The sequence below is a fragment of the Dasypus novemcinctus genome, chromosome 18 (assembly GCF_030445035.2).
Source record: "Dasypus novemcinctus isolate mDasNov1 chromosome 18, mDasNov1.1.hap2, whole genome shotgun sequence".
Lineage (NCBI taxonomy): Eukaryota > Metazoa > Chordata > Mammalia > Cingulata > Dasypodidae > Dasypus > Dasypus novemcinctus.
Window position 1 is genome coordinate 64,925,254 of NC_080690.1, and position 27,257 is coordinate 64,952,510.

A 27,257-nucleotide genomic window follows, 5' to 3' on the forward strand; every position below is an offset into this window, starting at 1 on the left:
CAAATGCAATGAATGTCCCATGATGATGAAAGAGGCTGTTGATATGGGAGGAGTGGGGTTAGGGGGGTGGTGGGTATATAAGGACCTCTTATATTTTTTGAATGTAACATTAAAAAAATAAAGAGAAAAAATAAAAAGTGATACAATTTAAAAAAAAATAACTGTAAGCTAATAAATTCCCATTATTTAAGCCAATCCATTTCATGGTATTTGCTTGGAGCACCCTAAAAAACTAAAACAAAGAAGAAAAAAGATATTGTGAAGGAATTACTTCTTCCCAAACCCATCTATGAAGATAATGCAATCCCAAATGAAATCAAGTCTTTTATCAAGACTATTCACAGGACATCTATTCTAGTTAATTTTTTCATTGCATTTGAGGTGTGAACTAACAAACTTTTCTGCCACTACAAATTACAGAATTTCTCTTCTGCGTGAGCTTTCTTACATCTATAAATTCTATTTTGGATAAAGTTTTACCACATGCATATCATCTGGAAGGTTTCTCTATTATGTACACAACAATGAATGAAAAGATTCTCAGTGAAGAAGTTCTAGTCACACCATTTTACATGGTTTCACTGCCACATAGAGTCCTAAGGATTAGGAAGTGCTGAACTCTGAATTATAATGTTGCTTTCCTATATGGATTCCAATGACAGGAATATGTTGCTATTAAATTCCTCTGTAGTAACAAATGCTATACCAACAAACTGCCAAAATCTCAGTGGTATAACAAAATGTTTATTCCTTACTTAAAAAAAAAAAATCCAACACAGGTCAGATAGACTTCCATCAGCCTAGTCTGGAACAAGTCACCTCCAAAGTCACCTTGGCAGGCAAGGAGAAGCCTTGAGGACATCACATGATGTGTGTAAGAGCCAAGCATGGAAGTAGCTTAAATCACTTTTGCTCACACTCCATTGCTAGAACTCAATTGCATGAACCCACTCTTTTAACTGCAAGGGTTTCTGGGAAATGGGATCTTCCTATGTGCCCAGGAAATGGGACCCTGTGTGACAGACATTGCGCTCTTTCATATCCTTAAATTATCACTCCTACAGAGCTTCTCTTCTATATAGACAATCTAACGGATTTGAAAACCTCAGTATGGACTAATGTTCTTACCACACTAATATTGTGGATTTCATTTCTGTGCACACTTTTGAATATCCTTTTCATGGAAGGTACATTTCTACTGTGGACTCTAAAAAAAAACCTAAAGTTTTGGCTGGACTGAAGTCCTTACCATACTCATCCCAATTAGAATTTCCTTCCTGGGTCCACATCCTTGAATGGAATTTTCACCTCTAGCTATTGCTACTGCTACCAACTGCCCATCTGTAGAGAATCACTAACTTTGCCAGTGCAGCATAAGAGAGTTGATAGGAGCTGCACAGAGGTTCCTGAGACTTGTAGTAGTTTCCTGGAATGCTCTTAAGAACTACTTGCTTCAGTGCTGCAGGCTGACATTATGGGTGGCAATTTCCCTGACCTTTGCTCCTCCAGCCCTTCCAATGACGGAGTGAGCCTCTAATCACCTGGAATTCAGATTGTCTTCTGCTTTCCTGATTGAATTCTGACATACAAGATTTGTGATGTTTCTGTCCTCTTTTGAAATCTTTAATGAGTATGAAGATTGGAGTTATAACTAAAACCCTTGCCATACTCATGGCATGCATATTGTGTCTCATCTATATGCACTTTCTGATGAGCAAGAAGATAAGAGTTATGACTGAAGCCCTTATCACATTTTTCACTCTCTCCTGTGTGCGCCTTGAGATGAACATGAAGATCTGAATTCCAATTGAAGCCCTTACCATATTCATCACATTTATAGGGTTTCTCTCTTGTATGACCTCTTTGATGTACGTGAAAATATGAGCTATAACTGAAGCCCTTACCACACTCTTCACATTTATAAGGTTCCTTCTCTGGTGTGAACTCTCTCATGAGTGTGAAGGACTGAACTGTATGCAAAATCCTTTCCACACACATTGCATTTGTAGGGTTTCTCTCCTGTGTGGATTCTCTGGTGAATGTGAAGGTGTGTGCTTTGGCTGAAGCCCTTTCCACATCATTACACCTAAAAGGCTTCTCTCCTATAAGCAATCTCCAGTGGACTTGAAGAACAGAGCTGGAACTAAAGCACTTGCCACCCTCCCTGCATTTGTAGGGTTTCTCTCATGTGTACTCTCTGATGGACAAGAAGATCAGAACTCTGATCAAAGCCCTTCCCACATTCTTCACATCTGTAGGGTTTTCCCCCTCAGTGTACCCCCTGATGAATATAAAGGAGCAGCTGGAATCTAAACCCCTTTCCATACACATCATATTTGTAGAGCATATCTCCTGTATGGATTTGGTGATGGTTGGGGAGAGTTCCTTCTAAAGCCCTTACCGCATTCATCACGTTATAGGGTCTGTCTCCTGAGGGCATTTTTTGATGTCTGGAAAGGTATGAGCTCTGTTTACAGCCTTCACCCACTCAAGACATTCATAAAGTTTCTCACCCTACTGGGTTTTATAATGAACAATAAGATCTGAGATCTGACTAAACTCCTTTCTACATTGGTGACATTGATAAGATTTTTCTTCAATGTGAGTACAATGGTGAATGTGAGGATCTGAATCTCTTATGAAGCCCATTCCATATTTATTATATTTGAAAGGTTTGGGTACTGCATGGAGTATATTATGTTGTTCGACTGCTGAATTCACAACCAAGTTATTCACACAATCATTGCATCTACAATATTGCTCTCCTTTACATTCTTGGGGATCATCATGATCATGTGAGGTCCAACTGAAACTGTCATCACACCTATCACATCCATACAATTTCTTATATCTTCCTTGAGATTTCTGGGGCTCTGTCACTAATCTGGCTTTTCTCCAAGATTCTGAAGTAAGGACCTGTGTCAGGCCTTTCTAAGCTGTGACATCTTGATTTTCTAAATTAATGGCATTTACTATGTAGGTTTTGTTTCCAGAAATCTGAAGGGACACTCCTACCCAGTTGTCACAGAGGGAAATATCTTTTTCTAAATATTGGGGACAATCTCCTTGACGGTTCATGACACAATCCCAACTCTCTGTTAATTCACTGATTCTTTGTTTCCAAATCTGCCAGCAGTAGAACACTTCCTGTGAGAGGTAACTCAATCCTTTCTCCTGAAGATTCTTGCGGCGGCTTGCTCGGTTGGTAGAGGTGGGGTCTGGCTGCGGACGAGGGGTCGGTCCAGCTCTGGACGAGGGGTCGGTCCCGCTTGGGACGAGGGGTCGGTCCCACCTGGGACGAGGGGTCGGTCCGGCAGCAGACGAGGGATCGGTCTCACAAGGGGTTGCGCGGTTCGGCTGACGGGGTCGCCCGGCGAAGCCGGCGACGAAGGGGTCGTCCGGCGAAGCCGGCGACGAAGGGGTCACCAGGAGAAGCCAGCGATGAAGGGGTCGCCAGGAGAAGCCGGCGACGAAGGGGTCGCCCGGAGAAGCAGGCGACGAACTGGGGACAAGGGAGGCCAGGCCCTTGTCGGGGGCTCTCAGGACTGGAGGGCGCACGGCAGAAGAACTACCGCGGAGACAAGGTAAACACGCGAGTCCACTTTACTGAGGGAGAGGCAACAGTTTTATAGGGGCTGGGGAAGGCTGATTGGTCGAAGCCACGCCCTGTTCTGATTGGTTGCCGGTGAAAGGTCAGTGGGCGGTACTGGACGGGGGAGGGGTGGTGGTTAGGGGTTGGCTGTCGCTGTTGCTGGGGGAAGGGGCAGGGTTTAGGGATTGGTAGCTGCTGTTGCTGGGGTGGAGGGCAGACTTGAGTTTCCTGCCCACGCCTGGCTGTTGCTGCTGTCGGGGGAAGGGAAAAGGGCGGGCTGGATTTTTCCGCCCACGCCTGGCTGTTGCTGCTGTCGGGGGAGGGAAAAAGGGCAGACTGGAATTTTCCGCCCTGCGCCTGCACAGGGAGAAAGAAGAAGAAGGGTGCCGCCCCACAGGCATCGTGTGGCACCATCCAGGAGGAGGGGCGGCCGCGGAAGCATGGCTGCCGAGAAGGGGAGACCCGAGGGCACTCTGCGCCCATGCCGAGCTCCCTTCAGGGGTGGCGGTGAGTCCGACCAGCCACCCTATTATGGGGGCAGCGGCTTGGCCTGCCGCGGCTGCTCCCCCGCCAGGCCAGCAAACCACACTTCAGCCCAAGGGGTGACCGCAGATTCTAAATGTTTTTAATCCTTTCTCCTATAAAGAGAAAGATAATATGGCTAAGAGAACAAATAAATCATCTGTTCTAAAAGATTTGAGAAAATGAAGTAGGATGGTGTAGGAACTTACCACTATCTTCTATTCACATATGACACAATTAGAACGACAGTAATTCCAACCTGCCAGCTGCCAATTAGAAAGCAGGTGTTGCAGGTAAATAAAAAGAACCCCTGGAGAGAATTTATAAAGGAACAAATTTACCTCCTACCTATAAAAGTAGTCAATAAAAAGCTTTAAACCATTTTGCTACAAAAGGTATGAAGAAGGCTCCCATACAATTTATGTAGAATATATAACAAAATAATGAGATGCTATATGCTGGGCATGGTGAGAGACAAAAAGGATAACAAGGGCCCCCTAAGTAAAGGTTGTAAAAACAAGCAACATTGCCTATCTCCTAATAATGTCCCTTCTTTCACATCACTTTTATATAGTATAGGGCTATTATGTATGTTTGTGTACAGCCTGCATAACTATACATGGTGGGTGTAAACTAAGGGTGCAGACCGAAATGGGAATGATATTGTAAAATATGGTTCTGGGGCTGGGGAGGGGAGGCACATATATACCTTTGAGTCAGGCTTAAAGAGACACTCTATTTTCCCTGAGGTACTCTGGCTTTGTGAAGAGATAAAGTCCACTAATGTCTTGCCATCCATTTCTTGATGTCTTCCCTTTTAGGTTATTGCAGAATCTTAAACAGCCATGACTATGAGAATGGGGAATGGGTCAATGGCCTGGTGTACAGGGAAGCAAGAGACAAGGCCATAACAAACACCTGGCTGAGGCAGAATAGGGCTTCAAAATGGCCTGAATTATCAAGACCACACTGCTTCCAGGTCAAGGTAGTTTCTGGGTCATGTTATTGAAAGTGACTTTTAGTTTGTAATATGGTGTCAGAAAAAAGGGGACTGTGAGTTACTCAGAACAGACTTAAAGCCATGGCTTTCCAATTATTTTAACATAGTAGGAAAAACATTTACAACATGACGCAGTACGCAGAGACAGACCATTAACTGAGCCAAAAGTTTCTTCATACCTTACTATATGCAATGCACTCTAATAATTTTTTGTGTATTTCGTTCTTATTTTGCTTTTAAAAACTGCTAGTTATGGAAGCAGATGTGGGTCAAATGGTTGAGCTCCCACCTCCCACATGGGAGGTCTCAGGTTTGGATCCTGGTGCCTTCTGAAAAAATAAAAACAAACAAGCAAAATCAATTCAGGCAAACTGATGTGGCTCAGTGGTTGAGTGCCAGCTTCCCACGTACAAGGTCCCGGGTTTAATCCTTTGTCCCTGGTATAGAAAAAATAAAATTAAAAAACAAAACAAAACAAAAAAAACTGCTGGTTATGACACACTAACTTGATTCCAGGCCTACTACTGGGCTTGCATCCTGCAGTTTAAGAAACAACTACAGGGATATGCAGATTTAGGCAAAGGGGCCCTAAGTCTACAGTATATAGACAGTGGTACTTCAGAGTGAGACTGATATTAAAAACACAGACTCTAGAGCCACACTGGGAGTGCTCAAATTCTAGCTCTTCTTCTTATAAGCTGTATGACAATGAGCAACTTAATTTATCTACTCTGTGCAGTTTCATCTGCAAAGGGAGATGATAATAATAGCAACTATCTCATAAGTGATACTGGGGTAATACCTATCTATAGATGCACCTCTGAGAAGCTGAAATTTTTAGATATTCATAAATATATATATATATATAAATAAACTTATACTTATGTTGTATTTACTATGTATCAGGTGCTCTTGTGTCAATCAAACCAAAGTTCTGGTTTGGTTCCTTTGATTCTAGTTTGTTCAAAACATTTGTCTTTCTCCCTTGGCAGTGTCTGAACTTAAATAATCTCTCTCTGAGAAATATGAGGGAAGAATAGGAGCCTAAATGTAAGAGGAAGCAAGAAAGCTCTCACTAACTGCATCAGCCATGCCCAGAGGTCAGGGAGTACAGTGTCTGAAGAGAGCTTCCTCACCAACACTATATAAGGGACCATCTGTCCACATTTATCTACAAAAACTCTTAATTACTCAAGCACACAGATCTTTTAGGAGTTATATCTCCTTGATCTAAGTTCCTCTTTGTTCTCCAACTGTAATATCCTATCTGGTTCGAAACTGATGCTTAGTTGCTGAGGATCATTAGACTTACCTACTGAGACAAGGTTCCTGAAGTTCTCCAGCATTACGTCTTGGTACAGGTTTATCTGGGCCTTGTCCAGTAGTGCCAGCTCTTCTTCAGTAAAGACCATGGCCACATCTTTGAAGGTCACTGTTTCCTAAAACATCAAGCACACTCCACAACAATCACCCACACAAATGAGGTTGTGCCACTACCCAGGCCCAGCAGTGTTCATGTGTCCCATCTTCTATCACACACGAAGACTTGGTAATTTTCCTTCATGGCAGATCAATCTACTATGTACTTCTATCAGATTAAAATAAACCTAAGAAGAAAAAGCAACTAAAAACATTAGCTTCTGGATTAAAAAATAAAAAAATAAAAAGAGGGGAAAAGGGAAATTATTGAGACTATTAGGAACATTTGGATGTGAACTAAGCATTAAATAATAGTATAGTATCAGTGGGAAACTTCCTGGGTATGGTAAAAGTAATGTGGAAATGTAGGGAAATGGTCTTATTCTTAGGCGAGACATGCTGAAGAACTTAGGGATGAAGTATAATGATGCCTGCATTTTACTCTCAACTGTTTCAGAAACATAAAATAAAGATACGTATGTGTATGTTTGTATATCTTGTCTATGTTTTTGTGTGATTGTTAACAACTGGTGAATCTAGGTGTGATATAATGAATCATGTCCACCACAAAGACAGGTTCAAGTCCTAACTTCCAGACCTGTGGGTGTGAACTCATTTGTAAATGGGATTTTTGAAGATCCTGTTAAGATGAGACCAAACTGAGTCAGGTGGGCCTTAATCCAGTATAAATGGAGTCCTTTTAATCTAAGGAAATTTGAACATGGAAGTAGAAGTCACAAGAGGTACCAGAAAGAGGCAGATCACAATGTGATGGAGGCAGAGATAAATTGCTGGCAAGCCAACACCAGAACACTACAGATTTCAGAGAGAACATGCATGGCCTGGCAAGACCTTGATTTTGGACTTCTAGTCTCCAAACTGTAAGCCAATAACTCCTGCTGTTTAAGCCAGCCATCTCTGGTATTTCTCATTGCAGACCTAGCAAACTAAGACACTTGGTAAAGATGATATGTTGTGCTATTCTTTCCATTTTTCCATGAGTTGAAATTTTTATAAATAAAAAGCTGATGGAAACATAATCTCATATTAAGAGCTATCCCCTGACCAAGAACAACAACAAACATTTAAATAAAATACATCACTTCTATCCTAGCACTTATCACAGTGCTCAAAGTTAGGTGTTTACAGATGTCCTCCCGCTAGACCCTGGATCTCTAAAGCAGTAATTCCAAACCACACTTATGCACTGTTACACATGTGGCAGTTTGAAATTATTTTATGAATCCCAAAAAGAAAAAGATTCCCTTTGTGGGCTGGTCCACTCCTTTGGGTGTGAGCAACTTTTCCAGCTGGACTATGTCAGTGAGGTTTGACTCAGGTTGATAAAATAACAGAGACACACTGGAAATGAGAGATCTGCCATATTTGATGCTGCCATGTGATGGAAAGGAGAGGCTCAAGGATATGAGGCCCAAGGAAAGTAAGTCATTTGCCTGAGAGCTTGCAGCTGAAATTGGGAAGAAAGTGGAGCAGCCAAGCCTGAGACAAGAGGCCTTGCAAGAGACAAGCCCTATGCCTGGCTGCCCTCAGCTGAGCTCCAGGAGATGGTACAGTCCAGAGGGGAAGGCAGAGACCAGGCAGAGATCACCCACCATCTTGCTTCAATACGTGGCAGCTGACTTGGGTAAAATAGCACCACTTATGGTGCCTTGAGTTGGACCTTTTATGGCCTTGGAACTGTATGCTTTTACCCCAAAGAAATACCCTTTAAAAAGCCAACACATTTCTGGTACTTTGCATTGGCAGCCCTTTGGCAAAGTAAAACACAAGGTACTTCACAAAGAATTTTTTTTACTAACAACTGTTCAATTACCAAAGCCTGACAATTATTAAAAACAAAACTAATAGAGGGAGAAAGGAAACTATATGTCCAACATGGTACAAAACACACTCAACATATATCATAAATCGTAATGAGAACATTGTAAGATGTTTTTAATCTCAGTTTTGCATGTGTATGCGGTTTTACTTTGCATTTTAATTTTTAAAAGTATTAAAGCAGTTGTAAGTTTACAGAAAAATCATGCAGAAAATACAGAATTCCGACATACACCCCCAATATTCTTTAATAGATGAGGAAACTGAGACTCAAAGAAGTTAAGAATGTCTAAAGATGACTTAGCCTGTAAGTAACAGATCCACAAATCCAATCTATAGTTAACTCCAAAGTTTCTGCTCTTTCCATCCTACCATATTTCTTGAATTTACACATTGTATAGTCCCTTTGATAGGGAAAAATAAATTTCTCATGGACCACAAAAATATTTTAAAGTTTTTTAAAATAAAAAAATAAAACTAGTAGAGATTCTCTCTGTCTAGAGGAGCCTGCATCAAATCTCAGTGCATATTTCCATCCTTGTCTCCCATTTCTCAGCAAGTGCTGTAATTTCCACCCCCTTCTCAATAAATTCTTTATACTAGCCTAACCAAAAAAAAAAGAAAAACCTAGTAGAGGCAGCAGTGTTGTCATAAGAACACCACTCTCACTAATACCACTGTATGTTCAGCAAAAGGCAACAAGGTGAGGTTGGAGCTGGTGGGCCAGGAAATACAGATGCCCCACAGCCCATGTGAGGCAGACACCATAGGGAGAGAAGGTTGGTAACAGAGGCCCACTCAATCCCTTTCTCCCTTCTCTACCTTTACCATAGAGTCTGGGAAAACAAAACACCCATTTCCCAGTCATCCTTGACACTAGATGGATCCCTTGAAGGGATATGATGCACAGATTGCCATAGGGCACTGGTATAAGGACAGTCAAAAAATGTATAAACAATTATCACTTAGAAACACATACGCAAAAGTCTTAAAATCTGTTCCTTGGCCTACAGAACTATTTTGTAAAACCTTGAACATTTAGAGCTTCCCTTACAGGAAATACTGTGGATAGAGGAATACATTAACTAACACCAAAAGAGAAGCAAACAGAAATATCCCAATATAGGAAAGTACAAAAGACAACTAACTTGGTTTCTACAAGAAGTCATTGGTAGGGGAGAATAAAGCACAAGTGAGAATTTCTCTAGATTAAAGGAGGTTATGAGACATGACAACAAAATATCAGGCTGGACTTTGTTTAGATCTTGATTAAAACAAACCAATTGAAGAAAAGAAAAGAAGAGAGAAAGAGAGAGAGAGGGAGGGAGGAAGGAAGGAAGGACGCTTGGAAATTTGATTAGTGATTGGGTATTATTAAATGATACCAAAGAGTTGTTGATAATCTCATTAATCTTTTTTTTTTCTTTTTTTTTTTTTTTAGGAAAGCATACTGAAATATATAGGAATGCATGGTAGATTCGATTGCTATTTAGAAATATTCTCTTCCATGCTCCCTAATCCCACCAAAGGACCAGAGTGGATTTCCCTGCCCCTTGGCTTTGGATTTGGTCTTGTGACTTGCTCTGGCTACCAGAGTGAGGCAGAAGTGACAGGGTGCCAGTTCTAAGCCTAGGCTTTAAGAGGCCTTGCATGTTTCTACTTGCTTTCTTGTACCTTTGCCATCACCACAACACATCCAAACTAACCAATACAAAACTTTGTTACCACAAGCAGAGTGCTACCAAATAAATATTTATGGTATTGGGTTTTGAGCCAGGCTACAAAACTTGTGGGAACTATTATAGGAGGCTGGACAAATGATAACATGAGTGATGTAGTGGTGAACCATTTGGTAAAACTGTTGCTGGCAGTAACTCAGAAGATAGAAAACAAACTTAATGAATTTGTGGAGTTGTGCAAGATGGTTTCCAGGCAGAAGGTTGAAAGTGTAAACAGGTTTATTTTAACTGCATGTAATAAGGTCCTACAAGAGAATGATGAACTCCAGGGGAAAAAAAACAATATAATATGAACATGCTAGGTGAGATTTTCTTTACAATATTTTTGGGGGAAAAAAAAGAAAAGGTAAAAAGAGATAGATAAGCAAATGTGGCACAACATTGATTGTTGGAACTGCAGTGATAAATATTGTAAATGGAGGTTTATAGTACTGTTTTCTCTTTTTGTGTATTTTTGTATTTAAATTTTTTTTCATGGTTAAAAGAAAATCTTTGCTCCGCCCTGTGATGGTCTTTTGATGTGTCAACGCTAGGCTATAGGTCCAAGTTATTCAATCAAACACTAACCTAGGCATTCTGTGAAGGTATTTGGTGGATGTGATTAAAGTCCATTATCAGTTGACTTTTAAGGAAGGGAGATTATCTTAGCTAATTTGGGTGGGCCTAATTCAATCAGTTGAAAGGTTTTAAAAGCAGGGATTAAGCTTCCCTGAAGAAGAATAAATTCTACCTGGGGATAGTAGCTTCAGCCATGCCCAAGAGTTTTTAGCCTGCCCTTCCTAATGGCTTTCACTATGGATTTCAGATTGTCTTAACCAGCCCCCACAAATGCATGACCCAATTCCTTGCAATAAATAACTTGATTATATCTCCAATCAGTTGTGCTCCTCTGGTCAAACCCCGATACATACCTGTTCAAATCTTGCTACTTTTGTGAACCAGACCACTCAGAGTGTGGTCACCTGTACACTTTAGACTAAGCACTCAGATGTTGTAGCAACACCAAATTGCTATAGAAGTTTTAAGACTCTTACTCTTGATTTCTCTGCTCATCTCTCAGGATCTACTAACAAGCAGTTTGTGGACTGTCACTGGTTTGTGGACCTTACTTGGAGTGGCACTGTACTAGTCATCTTGGAGTGGCACTGTACTAGTCATTTTGACATCTCTGAGTATGCCTCTTCATTTCTACAAAGGAAGTAATACCATCTACCTCACATCAGATCATTAACAGCTGTAAGCAAGATAAAGTGCCAAGCAGATGGCAGTCCCTCGAAAAATGCCCTTCCAGAAAATAGAGGTATCTGATTCCTCAGAATGGACATAGTATATAAAGAGGAAGAAAGGAAATCTTAACTTACCCAGAACCTAATCGTATTGTCTTCCTCTTGAAAAGGCCATGGGCCTTAGAAAGCAGAACTGCAAAGAAAGAATCCATGAGAGCTTGAATTTAACAAGTTGTGAATGAATACTGATATCATTTTATCTGTACAATTTTCTTACCAATGCTTCACCCCCAGGATATCCTTTCCTTTCTTCTTACTCTCAACAAACTGATTGCTGACCGCCTCAAACCCTTCCCCACTCCCAACCCTGGCCAATTCTCCCTCTCTCTCTTCAACTTTTTGGGTCAAAACCTCCACATTCTTTTTCTTTTCACAGACTTGAGAATACACTGACACCTTCCACAACCTAATTATTCTGAAAAAGAGACTCCAGAATTGCTGATTTGGAGAGAGCTCCCAGGAAGAATTCTTACTGACAGGGGGCCTTCTTCTGTTTCCATTTTCAAGCACCAGCCTTGTTCCTGTGTGGCTGTGGCCTGTAGTCTCAAGAATTTTGAGTTAGCTATGATCTTAACTCTTGGCTTCCAAAGCTCTTTCCAAGCCCTCATTCTATCCCTGGAGCCCCATTACCTTTGCAAATGCTGACTACACATCTATGACATATAAGGCACACTGTGCACTTTGGAGATGCCCACAGTATACAGGTAGGATTGCTCTAGGACTACAGGTGGACTGAAGCAGGTAGACAGAAACCCTGTAAGCTCACCCCTTCATGGACATGCAACACTCTTCTCTGTCCTACTTGTGAGGAAACAGGTAAGACATGATAAGTCCTGTAACAGACATCCCACGACCATATAAAGTCACAGGGAACAGGAACCCAACACATCTTGCAAGAGATCTAGGCATCAGGGAAGGCTTTAGGGAGGTGACAAGCTATAGGTGATGCCTAAAGGCAAAAGTAAAGGAGTGGGCAATACAGATGTCTTAGTTTGCCACAGGGTTGCTATGCAAAGTACCAGAAATGGGTTGGTTTTTATAATGGGGATTTTATTTAGGGCAAAACCTTATAGTTCTGAGGTTATGAAATGTCCAAATCAAAGCACCATCAGAGATGCTTTCTCACCAAAGTCAGCATCCTGGTGTCCTGCCACATGGCTATGATGGCGGCCTATCTCTGCCAAGGTCCCTGCCTTTCCCTCCAGAATCAGCTTTCTCCCAGAGCTCAGCTGTGGGCAACCAGACATAGGGCTTGTCTCTTTCTGGGCCTCCTCTTTAAGTCTTAGCTGTTCTGTTTTCTTCCTGAGTTCAGCTATGAACTCTCAGGAATATGGCTCATCTTTTCAACCACAAGCTGCTCTGTTGGCCCAGCCTCTCGAGGCCTTAATGCTTAAGCTTCGGCTGCTGGTGATCCTCAAGTCCTCTCTCTCTATCTGTTTATATAAAGCTCCAGTAAGACAGTGAAGACTCAACCTGAGTCACATTTCACTTATGTAGTCCAATCAAAAAGGCCCCATGCCCACAGGAATGAATTAGTTGAGAACATATTCTTTTTCTTTTTGAAATTCATAAAATAACTTCAAATTGTTACAACAGATATCTGCACAAAGAGTGTTTCAGACACCGGGAACAGCAAGTGCCAAAGTCCTGCTGTGGAAGCATGTCTGGCATGTTTCAGAACCAGCAAGGAAGCCAGTGTGATACAGTGACGTGAACAAGGGAGATAACGTCAGGTAAATGGGGAGTCAGATAGTATATGGTCCTGTAGGCCATTGTAAAGACTTTGACTTTTACTCCTTAATTTACTCTTGTCAAATGAAAGCATTTTGAGCAGAAGATTGATGTGATCTGATTTATGTCTAAGAGGATTTTTACTCTGGCTTCTGTGTTAAGGAGGACTAAAAGTAACAATAGGGAAACAGGGAGACCAATTAGAGGTTTTTATGATAATCCCAGCAAGAGCTAATGGTGGCTTGGATTAGAATGGTAGAGGTTGTGGTCATGAGAAGTGGTTGGATTCTGCATGTAAACTGAAGATATAGTCAACAGGATTTGCTGATAGCTTGGATGTGGGTGCTGATAGCTTGGATGAGGAAGAATATGGAAGGAGCAGGTTTTGTAGGGCAAGATCAGGACCTCAGTTTTGGATATATTAGTTTTGAGATGATGTGATAGATTGCATAAATCTGGAGGAGTAAACACACTTACCTTTACGGATACAGAACAACACAAGGGACCCATACTTAAAAACTTATTCAAGGAGGTGGAGCCAAGATGGCAGCAGAATAAGGTGCTCCTGGAGTCAGCTGGTGACACAGGGCAGTTGATGGTCACCCAGAGCTACCTAAAGCACCTGTTTGGAGAACCCAGGAGACTAGAGAATATCCTGCAACATCCTTGAGAGTGTGGAAGGAGGAGACTACCTATCTGCACAGAGGATTCGTGAGTAGAGCCCTCCATACCACAGAGGTCAGTGCCCATGGCATGCAAGTCACCTCGGGAGCTATTCCATGGTTGGGGTTGGCAGTTTTATTTCTCCCAATAAAAATGGGAGGAAAACACCATATGGCACTGACTTCAGCTACTTTTAAGTGGATTTGGTGGGTTGAAGTAGAATCCTAAGAACAACTAAACTTTGAGCCTGTCCAGGTCAGAGGGAAGCTGGTGACCACCATTCTGACTTCACCCCAGGAACAAGGGAAGCGGCGCTGAGTGAAAATCAGTGTTTGTAAGGACTGGCTTCTTTCCACCCAGGTTGGATTGCAGGTCTAACCTAAACCCCAGTCCCACCTCCAGCAGAGAGGAAGCTGGGGGGACCTGCTCCACCTCTCTGGGAAGCTGCAAGCCATGCCACAGAGGTTGGTGCCTTCCTGCTCTGGGGGTGCAAGCCGCCTCAGGAGCTTTTCTGTGGCTAGATATGGAAGCTCCGTTTCTCATAAACGGTGGAGGAAAAGACAAATGTCCACTGACCTCAGCTACTGATTAGTGGACTCAGGTGACTAAAGTCTAATCCTAGAGACAGCCAGGGTCTGAGCATATCCAAGCAGGAAACAGTCTGGTAGCCGCCATTATGACCCCACCCCCCAGCATGAGGGGGAGCCTGGCTGACTGAAATCCAGTAGAGTTAGGGATGGGCTTCTTTTCACCAAGATCAGACTGCTCTGGCCTGGGCTCCAGCCCCAACTCTAGCAGAGAGGTAGCTGGCAGGATCTGCACCAGGCTCTCAGGCAACTTCAAGTGCTCTCCGCTGGCACAGGCTGAATAATTGGACACCTGGGGCTGCATCCCTGCACCCCAAGAGAATAGGAGAGAAGCTGGGTATTCTTGGCCTCTCCAGACAATGGCAGGAGTTTTCAGCCTACACAAAGAGGTTTGTGGAGTGCCGTTGAGCCCATCTCCACCTCTGTCCCTCCACAGGATAAGAGGGGGCTAGTGTTGCGTCAACCTCTCAGGGCAACTTCAGACAGTTTTGGGCTGCACAAGCCTGACTGTTGGGCCCCTGTTTCTCCACTCCCATCCCCAACAGCAGAAGAGACGGACTGTGTTTGTCCATCCTTTCTGGGTAACTGCAGGTGCTTCTGGCCCACACAGCCTGGACTGGTGGGTACTTGTGGACCCACCCTCACCCCTTGTGATGGTTAGACTATTGTGTCAACTTGGCCAGGTAATTGTGCCCAGTTGTTTGGTCAAGCAAGCACTGGGTTAACTGTAACACAAGGGCATTTATGGACTTTAGTTGCCATTGACTTTACTGCAGTGGTAAATCGTAAATAGCAGGTTATAATCTCCAAATTAGGGAGATTGCCATCAGCAATGAGTGATGCTTAACCCAACCAGCTGAATCCCTTAAAAGGCAAAGTGATTTCAGCATTGAGAGAGAATTTCCTAGCTAGTCTTTGGACAGCCAACATCTCCCAGAACTCATCAAGAATCTTCATTGGAGCTCCTGGTTGCAGCCTGCTTGCAGAACTTGGACTTGTGCATCCCATGGCTGCATGAGAGACTCTGATAAATCTCTTACTATTGACAGATATCCCTTTTTGATTCTGTTTCCCTAGAGAACCCTTATACACTCCCCAATAGGAAAGAAGGAGGCTGGTCTTTCCACAGCCTATTTGGGCAATGGCAGACCTTCAACCTGCATGGACTGGACTATTAGATGCCTATGAATCTACCTCCACTCCCAATAGGATGAGGGGGTCTGGTGTCTCCATAGTCTGTCTGGACAACAGTGGATACTTTCAACTAACAGGGACTGAACTGTTGGGTGCCTGTGGATCCAACCCCGTGCCTTAAGAGGAAAGAAGGGGCTGGTGTTTCCTCAGCCTCTCCTGGTAATGGCAGATATTCTCAGCCTAAAGGGTCTGAACTGTTGAGTGCCTTTATAACCACCCCTACCACCCAATAGGATAGGAGGGGGCTGGTGATTGCTCAGCCTCTCCGGGCAATGGTGTGTACTTTCAGCCTGCAGGACTGAACTGTTGAGCATGTGGCTCTGTTCCCACCCCCTAAAGGGCAGAAGGGACAGTACTCCCTTAGCCTCTCAGAGCAACTACAGGTATATTTGGCCCACAGAGATTAGATTGTTGGGCACTCCAGAGGATCCATTCTCATTCCCAGCAGGGAGAGGGTCTGGTGCTACATCACTTTACCTGAGCAACTGTGGTAATTTTGGAACCACAAGCATAGACTGCTGACCAAAACTATAGCTCCATCCCTGCCTAAGGTAGGGGAGAAAGGAGTGTGAACCTTCATCAGTCTGTCTGGGTGACTACAGACAGTCTTGTTGTGCCCAACTTGGATTATTATACACAGCTGCAGCTCTGTCCCTACCCCTGACAGAGGAGAAAGGTGAAGAAGCTTCATCATTTCTTGGGGCAACATGGGTAGCTGCAGCCTCCATAGCTTACAGCACCAACTATATCCTTGGCTCCTACTACACAACCAGCAAGTGAGAAAAGATAATAAATCCCTAAACTAAAGGGAGAAAATGCACCCAGAATAAATACACCTAGCAAGCCAGATGCGGAAATACCAACAAAAAATTACAATCCATACCAAGAAACAGGAAGAGATGGCCCAATTAAAGGAACAAGATAAGCTTGTAGATGACATAAAGGAGTTGAGACAACTAATCTTAGATATTCAAACAAATCTTAATAAATTCAATGAGATGGTTAAAGAGACTAAGGATATTAAGAAGATATTGATGAGCACAAAGAAGAATTTAAAAGCATACATAGAAAAATAGCAGATCTTATGGGAATGAAAGGTGCAATAAATGAACTTAAAATACACTGGAGGCATATAACAGCAGATTTGAGTAAGCAGAAGAAAATATCAGTGAGCTCGAAGACATGGCCTCCAAAAGTGAACAAACAAAGGAACAGATAAAAGAATAGAAAAAATTGAACAGGGTTTCAGGGAACAAAATGACAGTAAGAGACATGTAAATATATGCGTCATGGGTGTCACAGAAGGAGAAGAGAAGGGAAAAGGGGAAGAAGGCATATTTGAAGAAATAATGGTAGAAAATTTCCCAACCCTATTGAAGGACATAGATATCCATGTCCAAGAAGCACAACGTACTTGCATCCAAATAAATTAAAATAGACCAACTCCGAGTCACATACTAATCAGAATTTCAAATGCCAGAGACAGAGAATTCTGAGAGCAGCAACAGAAAAGCAATGCACAACATATAAGGGATACCCAATAAGATTAAGTGCTGATTTCTTATCAGAAACCATGGAGGCAAGAAGGCAGTGGTATGATATATTTAAGATACTGCAGGAGAAAAACTGCCAGCCAAGAATTTTATAGCCTCAATTTTATAAAAATGAGGGTGAGATTAGAATAGTCACAGATAAACAGAAACTGAGATCATTTATATCAAAAAGACAAGCTTTGCAGGAAATACTAAAGGGAGTGTTACAGCCTGAAAAGAAAAGACAGGAGAGGCCTGGAAGAGAGTCTAGAAATGACAACTGTATCAGTAACAGTAACTAAAAGTGTCATATATAAAATGACAGATAAAAATGTAAAGATCAAAATGGATGAAATAAGAACTGCCTATACAGTAATAATACTGAAAGGTAATGGATTAAACTCCCCAAACAAAAGACACAGACTGGCAGAATGGATAAGAAAATATAAGCCATCTATATGTTGTCTGCAAGAGACTCACCTTAGACTCAAGGATACCAATAAATTGAAAGTGAAAGGTTAGAAAAGGATATTCCACACATTCAGTAACCAAAAAAAAAGCTGGGGTAGCTATACTTATTTCAGATGATATAGACTTTAAAAGCAAAACTCTTATTAGAGACAAGGAAGGACATTACATATTAATAAAAGGGATGATTCATCAGAAAGAAATAACAATCATAAATATATATGCACCTAACCAGGATTCCCCAAGATACATGAGGCAAACACTGGCAAAACTGAAGGGAGAAATAGACATCTCTACAATAATAGTTGGAGACTTCAATACACCACTGTCAGCATTAGATAGAGCATCTGGGAAGAAGATCAATAAAGAAACAGAGAGCTTAAATAATATGACAAATGGACTAACCCTAATAGACACATACAGAACAAAGCAACCCAAAACAGCAGGATATCCATTCTTTTCAAGTACTCGTGGATCTTTCTCCAGAATAGACCATATGTTGGGTCACAAAGTAGATCTCAATAAATTCAACAAAATCAAAATTATACAAAGCACTTTCTCTGATCATAATGGAATAAAGTTGGAAATCAACAAGTGGCAAATAAAGGGAAAATTCACATATATATGGAGATTAAACAACACACTCCTAAATAATCAGTGGGTCAAAGAAGAATTTTGAAGAGAAATCAATAAATATATCAAGATGAATGACAATGAGGATACAACATATCAGAACCTATGGGATGCTGCAAAGGGAGTGCTGAGAGGAAAATTTATAGCCCTCGATGCTTACATATTTTTTAAAAAAGAAAGAGCTAAAATCAATGACCTAACTACAGAGCTGAATGAACTAGAAAAAGAACAAGCTAATCCCAAAGCAAGTAGAAGCAAGTAGAAGAATGAGATAACAAAGATCAGAGCAGAAATAAATGAAATTCAGAACAAAAAAAACATAGAGAAAATTAACAAAACCAAAAGTTGGTTCTTTGAGAAGGTTAACAAAGTTGACAAACCCTTAACTAGACTGATTAAGAAAAAAAGAGAGAAGATGCAAATAAATGAAATAAGAAATGAAAAGGGGAACCTTACTATTGACCCCATAGAAATAAGAGAAATCATAAGAGGATACTGTGAACAACTTTATGCTAAAAAACTAGACAATGTAGATGAAACAGAAAAATTCCTAGGAAGGTAGAAACAACCTACAATGATGCTACAAGAAATAGAAGACCTCAAAAAAACAACCACAAGTAAAGAGATTGAAACAGTCATCAAACAGGCCCCCAAATTGAAAAGTTCAGGACCAATGGTTTCACAGGTGAGTTCTACCAAGTATTCGAAGAAGATTTAATACCAATCTTACTCAATCTCTTCCAAAAAATTGAACAAGAAGGAACGCTACCAAACTCATTCTATGAAGCCAATATCCTAATACCAAAGCCAGATAAAGATATTACAAAAAAAGAAAATTACACACACATTTCTCTAACGAATACAGATGCAAAAATCTTCAATAAGATTCTTGCTAATCGAATTCAAGAACACATTAAAAGAATTATCCATCATGATCAAGTGTGTTTCATACCAGGCATGCAAGGCTAGTTCAACACAATAAAATCAATTAGCATAATACTCCACATTAATAAATCAAAGGAGAAAAATCACATGATCTTATCAATTGATGCAGAAAAGGCATTTGACAAAATACAGCATCCTTTTTTGATAAAAAATACTACAAAAAATAGGAAGGGAGGAAACTTTCTCCACATGACAAAAGCCATATATGAAAATCCCACAGCTAACATTGTACTCGATGGTGAAAGACTAAAAGCTTTCCCAATGAGATCAGGGACAAAACAAGGATGCCCACTTTCACCACTGTTGTTCAATATAGTGCTAGAGGTTCTAGCTAGAGCAATCAGGCAAGAAAAAGAAATAAAAGGCATCCAAATTGGAAAGAAAGAATTAAAACTTCCTCTATTCACAGGTGGTATGATTTATATCTAGAAAGTCCAGAAGAATCTACAACAAAGCTGCTAGAGCTAATAAATGATTTCAGTAAAGTGTCAGGATACAAGATCAATATGCAAAAATCAGTGGTGTTTCTATACCCTAATAACGCACAATCTGAGGAGGAAGTCAGGAAAAAAATTCCATTTACTATAGCAACTAAAAGAATCAAGTATTTAGGAATAAACTTAACCAAGGATGCAAAGCACTTGTATTCAGAAAACTATAATACATTGCTAAAAGAAATTTTAAAAGACCCAAATAATTGGAAAAATATTCCATGCTCATGAATTGGAAGACTAAATATCATTAAGATGTCAATTCTACTCAAATTGGCATACAGATTTAAAGGGATCCCAATAAAAATTCCATCAGCATTTTTTAAGCAAATGGAAAACACAATTATCTAATTTATCTGGAAGGGTAAGAGGTCCAGAATAGCCAGAAATATCTTAAAAAGGAAAAGTAAAGTTGGAGGACTCTCACTTCCAGACTTTAAATCATATTACCTAGCTACAGTGGTAAAAACAGCATGATATTGGCATAAAGATAGACATATAGACCAATGGAACTGAATTGATGGTTCAGAAATAGACCCTCACAGCTATGATCAAGCGATTTTTGACAAGCCAGTCAAGCCCTCCCAGTTGGGGCAGAACAGTTTATTCAACAAATGTTGTTGGGAGAACTGGATATCCATAGCCAAAAGAAAGAAATAAGACCCCTATCTCACACCTTATACAAAAATTAACTAAAAATGGATTGAAGATCTAAATATAAATGGAAGTACAAAAAGCTCCTAGAAGAAAATGTAAGGAAACATCTTCAAGACCTGGTGGTAGGTGGTGGGTTCATAAACTTTACACCAAAAGCACGAGCAATGAAAGAAAACCTGGATAAATGGGACCTCCACAAACTTAAACATTTCTGTGATTCAAAGGACTTCATCAAGAAGGTTAAAAGGTAGCCCAGTCAATGGGAGAAAATATTCAGAAACCACTTATCCAATAAGGGTTTGATTTACACTTTATAAAAAGAGATCATACAATTCAATAATAAAAGAGCAAGCAATCCAATTAAAATATGGGCAAAATATTTAAATAGACATTTCTCCAAAGAGGAAATACAAATGGCCAAAAAGCACATGAAAAAATGTTCTGTATCACAGGCTATTAGGGAAATGAAAATTAAAACAATGAGATATCATCTAACACCACATATAATGGCCATTATTAAAAAAACAAATAACAATAAGTGCTGGAGAGGATGTGGAGAAATGGGAACACTCCTTCACTGTTGGTGGGAATGTAAAATGGTGCAGTCTCTGTGAAGACAGTTTGGCGGTTCCTCAGGAAGCTATATAGAACTGCCATATGATCCAACAATTCCTCTACTAGGAATATATCCAGAAGAACTAAAAACTATGACACAAACAGACATCTGCACACCATTGTTCATAGCAGCGTTGTTCACAATTGCCAAAAGATGCAAACAATCCAAGCATCCATCCACCAATGAATGGATAAACAAAATGTGGTATATACATATGATGGAATACTATGCTGCAGTAAGAAAAAGTGAAATTGGGACATATGTGGTAACATGGATGAGTCTTGAAGACATTATACTAAGTGAAGTAAGCCAGACACAAAAGGACAAGTATTGCATGGTCTCAATAATATGAAATACAAATAATAAACACATGGAATTAAAACCTAGAGTATAGGTTATTAGGAGACAAGAGGAGGGTTGAGAAGAAATATGGATGCTTAATGTATGTAGAAGTTTTAATTAACTTGACTGTAAAAGTGTGGAGATGGATAGAGTTGATAGTAACACATTATAGTGAGTAGCAACTGGTTTATAAATGGGATTGTGACTGAAAAAGGTAGTCTGGGGAAGTAAATGTCAATAGAGGGAAAGCTAAAGAATAAATCTAGGGACTGAATAACACAGTGAACCAAGAGGCGGTTGAGAATTGTGGTTAAGGGTACAAATGCAAGAGAGTCCTGTGAGCTAAAGCAGTTGTACATCAGTATTGTAGGGTGACAGGAGTATGGAGAAGCATGGAAAAACTACAATTGGTGTGGCCTATAGACTGTGGTTAACAGCAATACTATAATTTTCTTGCATCAATGCCAAAGCTGTACTGTAATGGAAGTGTACGGAAAGCGTGCCAAATGTATGCTATGGACCATGATTGGTGTAACAGTCTGATGATATTGTCTAATAATCTGTAACAAATATTCCACCAGGGTGTGGAGTTTGTATGGGAAATCTACATATCTATATGATTATTTTGCAAGTTCACAATATCTGTAACAAAATACGTTTAAAAAAAATAGTTTCGGTTGGGGGAAAAATACACCAAATGTAAGATAAGGATTATAGTTGGTAGTAATATTTTGATGATGCTCTTGCATAGTTTGTAAGAAATGTTTCACGACAATGCAAAGAGTTGGTGGAGGGGTGATTTATGAGACCCCTGTGTGATATTATGTATGTTTATTTTGTAAGTTGACAATCTTTACTATACATTTATTGTTTATGCATGTTCATGTATGAATGATATACTTCGTTAAAAAATTGTTTAAAAAAACTATTAGAATATGAGATTCTGGGAAGGTAGCAGAAAGATAGAACACTATCTTCTTTAAACTATCCTTAAGCAATTATACATGAAAAGAAAAAAATTATCCCATCACAATAGAGACAAAAGCTATAAAATACCATCATTCATTAAGGAAGAAAACCACAGAATTTTATTGAAAGATAAAGAAAAATGAATCAAGTGAGAAACACACTATGTTCCTGGATGAAAATATTTAAAATCATAAAACTAATTGATTCTCCAAAATTATTAATTACAATTATTTAATTAATTATAATCAATATCCCATCACCAGTCACCCCCATGTCCAAACTTCAGCATCATTACTGACATCTCAGCCTTTGCTTTCACATTCAGTTTCCAGTTCAGTTGCCTCACCCCTGGGAGCTTTCCCCTGATAATTTGGTTGGTTTCCCCATTGTTCCCCCCCTACACATCCCAATGTGTCTTATATATCCTGGCAGATAAGTTTTCCACACCACAGATCTAATCACATCACCCAGCCTGTTGCAATATTAGAGTGTGCACCCTCTGGAATTAAACCAATCTAGATTCAAATCCCCTTCATCCTTCCCATCCCTCCCTCAAACTCCCACACTCCCCCCTCCCCCATTTCCCACTAAGTCATTGTCCTTGGGCAAGTTACTGAACATGTCCATCAGGATCTTGGCGAACTGAGTTATCTGAAGAGAGTATAATAAAAAGAGTATTTATTATGTCATACCATATTGAAATAGACACTTTTTTAACTTAAAAATGGTCAGATATTGTCATATGGTTCAATCCAGATGTATTTCATATGATTTCACTCATACAAAGATGTGGGCAAAGTACAAATAACCACAAAAGACAGTTTACTATCCCAGGTGCTAGAAATGGCATGGAGCAAGAGGAGGGAGAATGTACTAGAACTTAGAGATACAAAACTACCCAACAGGAGCATGTCCTTCAGTCATGGCTGCAGCCAGCTCTGATGGGCCCTCAAGGAAAGAGCTGGAGGAATAAAATCCCTATTCACACTCTCCTTCCCTAGGAGCTCTTGTTGGGGCTCTCTATTGGCTGAGTCCAACTGAAAGTCAGAGGTCAAGGGCATCCACTGATATAGTCACAAAGGTCAGCCTCCTGAGGCAGAAAGTGGTATGAAGAAGAGTAGAGAATGACTCAGGAGGGGAAAACAGATGGTATCTAACACACATAACCTCTCCAAACTTCTGTTTCCTCACCTGTAAAATGCAAACAGTGGTATCTACCTTATAAGAGTGGTGTCAGCATCTAGTGAGATAATGTATGTAAAGCCCATACATTGGGCTCAATAAGTGCTCAATAAACATCACTTGCTGTTTTGTTATTACTGTTATTTTCCATGAAGTGGAGCATGACAGTCAAAGACATCTACAATAATGTCCTGGTATTTACAATCTTATTCCCAAGCATCTTTTTTATTGAACTTTGCTTTTCATCCATCTGGGGCTACTCCTTAAATTTATCATGTATTCATTCAACAAATATTTGTGTCCTACTGTATGCTAGGCATTAGTTTAACTAGACACAGGAGCAGCTGAAAAGATCAATGAGAGAGGGACATTTTACTTGAAAGGCTCATAGGCCAGTAAAACAAAATAAATATGTATATATATTTGAAGTTAATGTTAACTGGGCACTTATTAAATGTTGGGCACTCTTCTGAGTATTTTAAATGGACTAATTCATATAATTCTTACCCCCAGCCTATGCAGTAAATACTATTATTCTTATTTTACAAATGAGACACTGAGAGGCCAACTTCTGCAAGATCACACAGCAAGAAAGTAAGACAGCCTGGCCTTTGAAACAGTATCATCTGAGTCCAATGAGCCCCATTTCATTCACTCAACAGATATTTACTTGGGAAGCGGATGTGGCTCAAGTGATAGAGCTTCCACCTTACCATATGGGAGGACCTGGGTTCGATCCCTGGGGCCTCCTGGTGAAAAGAAGAGAAAACATGCCTCTGTGGCAAGCCAGTGCCCACGCAAGTGCCCACATAGCGAGCCAGTGCCCATGTGGTGAGCCAGTGCCCTGCACAAGTGAGTTACACAGCAAGATGATGATACAACAAAAGAGAGACAAGGGGAGAGTCAAGGTGAAGCACAGCAGAAACTAGGAACTGAAGTGGTGCAATTGACAGGGAACCTCTCTCCCCATAAGAGGTTTCCAGGATCGAATCCTGGTGAATCCTAGAGGAGAGAAAAATTAGAAGAGAAAACAACACAGACAGCAAAAACAGCAAGGCAAGAGGAGGAGGAGGGGGGAAATAAATAAAATCTTTTTAAAAAAGAAAAAGAAAAGAAAAAACAAATATATGCTGAACATCTACAATGTGCCAAGCACCATACAAGTGTGGGGATAGACCAAGAACAAAAACAACAAAAATCACTGTTCTTGTGAAACTTACTTTCTGCTGGGGGGAGACAAACAGACAAATGATTATGTAATATGTTAAGTGATGATGAGCACTGTAACAAAAAAAATTAGGCAGAGTCAGATGACAGGGTTGCCAGAGAGGCCTATTTTAGAGACAGCTTCTCTCATGAGGGGAATGATTGAGACACCTGAATGAAGTGAGACAGCAAGTCATGTAAAATCTTTGGTGAGCACATCCAGGCAGAGGTGCAGTGGGTGCTAAGTTCTGAGGCAGGGGCAGGGTTGGCCCTAATATCTACCTTGCAGTGCCATAAGGATGAGAAAAAATATTTTATAAAGTGCTCAGAATATCAGGTGACAAATACCAAATCCTTAAAAAGTAGTAGCTACTCTGTCCCTCATTAGTTCTTCACATTCCCCCTAGCATAGCCCTGGGAATAAAATCAGCCAGAATAATTTATGGAATCAATGAATAGAATCCTGGCGATAAAGGCAGACCCAAACTTAATGAAGTCAATAGATACAGGGGATTAGAAATCTCAAGGAATCCCCATAACCTGAACAAAGGACTTCTGGAGAATTTTCCAGAAGTTCTGAGCCAAAGTCATGAGGCATTGTGAGGAACAGAGTTTCAAAGAAGTCAATAAAATTTGTTTTCTATTTCAAAGCAGGAACATTTCAGAAAATCATCATGACTTTATGCTCAAACTATGTGCCAGGCACTGGGCTCAGCACAGGACATGTACTAAGTCATTTAATTTGACCCTCAGCTTAACCCAGTGGGATAGGTACTATTATTTTACAAAGGGACTTGCTCAAGGTCAATGTTTGCACCAAGATTTAAACCCAGAGTTCTACATTCTTAACCCCTATTCTATGCTGACTATAGCAAATATTAAGTTGACACTAACCTAAGATTGTATTGCAGGGTAGATAAAATCATTCCTTTCTCCTTTTAAGTAGTACTCCTTGGAAAGAGGGTGCCCTGAAGAGGAAGGGCTGAGGAGAGAACAAAGGGTCGTGAGTGATTATTCTTTCATTCACTCAACCCATGTCCTCTGAGGGCCTACTGTGTGCCAGCAAATGTTCTGCCCTCTATGGATTCAGCAAGGAACAAATAGATAAAAATTCCTGCTTTTTGTAGTTTATACCTTGGTGGAGGGCAAAAAGACCAAAAAAAAAAGTTTAATAATAAAGGTAAGTTACATACCATGTTAGAAAGCAGTAAGTGCTATGGAGAAAAGTAAAGCAGGTCTCAGCTCAAATGTCACCTCCTCAGAAACACTTTCCTTGACTACCCTCGTTAAAAACAGCACACCTTTTCACTGCTTTATTTTTTCTTCATAATTTATCAATACCTGATATTTTTTCCTTTATTAAAGTGGTAGATTTACAGAACAATCATGCATAAAATACAGGATTTCCATATATCACCTGCAGCAGTTTGATGTTATTGATGAATTCTGAAAAGAAATATTGGATTATTTTGTAAACTGATCTTTTCCTCTGGGCATATTGGATTATATCGGATTCAGAGGTTTGCTTGATTAAGTAATCATGTAAACCTCTTGTGCCAGTAGGGTGTTGAGTCCCCACCTTTTGGTGGGTGGGGACTCACAGATAAAAGGCATAGCAAAGGACAGAGTTGGGGGCTTTTAATATTGGAGTTTGATGCTGAAGCTGGAGCCCCAGGGAGAGAGACAGAGCTGTTCACCTGAGAGTCTATAGCTTACCTTGTGGAGAAAACAGAGCTGAGCCCAGAGGAACCCAAGAAGCCTGAACCCTCACAGATGTTGGCAGCCATCTTGCTCCAACATGTGAAAATGGACTTTGGTGAGGGAAGTAACTTATGCTTTATGACCTGGTATCTGTAAGCTCCAATGCCAAATAAATATCCTTTATAAAAACCAACAAATTTCTGGTATTTTACATCAGCACCCCTTTAGCTGACTAATGCAACACCCCACCAATGACACCTTGTGTTGATGTGAAATATTTGTTACAATTGATGTTAACATATTTTTATAATTGTAATATTAATTAAAGTCCATGTTTTAACTTAGGGTTCAATGTTTGTGTAGCATAGTTCCATGGATTAAAAAAAAAATTTTTATTGTTACCATAAATATATATTTCCCCTTTTAATCATATTCAGATATATAGTTCAGTACTGTTAATTGCACTCACAATATTTTGCTACCATCACCACCATCATTCTGTTAGAAAGAAAGCTATACCTAAAATAGAATGAATGCTCTCCTGATTGTGGAGAAGAAAAGAATTTATTCATGATCTTGCAAGAATGGGCACATGACCTGAATAAAATGGTCAGTGCACAAAGCAACAAGACACAACATTTATACCCTAAGATTAACCCACAGGTCCCTTCCCTGTTCCCCACTGACTGGATACTTCAGAGGTTACAGCCTATCCAAGAGGTCTAACAAACTTTCTGTTCTTAGTTACCACTCCCATTCCCCACATTCCAGCAAATTGGTAGTTGGTGCCCATTTCAAACTTGGCGCTAATTTTCAAACTTACCTTAGGGCTCCTCTCCCTGGTATTTTTACCATATAAGGAGTTGGGACCACTTTCAATGTTGGCACTGCCTTCAAACTTGGTGCCACTTTCAAACTTGGCCCCAGAGCTGTTAGAAACCAT

At 40.4% G+C, this 27,257-nt stretch overlaps 1 protein-coding gene across 1 annotated transcript; it reads right to left on the reverse strand.

Moving 5' to 3' along the window:
• Positions 1-1,623: 1,623 nt before the first annotated feature.
• ZNF285 (zinc finger protein 285) lies at positions 1,624-27,257 on the reverse strand. The gene is given in 10 exon segments (XM_071209001.1): positions 1,624-1,929; positions 1,931-2,079; positions 2,082-2,185; positions 2,187-2,484; positions 2,487-3,218; positions 3,363-3,502; positions 4,456-4,462; positions 6,427-6,553; positions 22,814-22,876; positions 27,138-27,257. Coding segments are annotated over 10 exon segments (2,046 nt in total).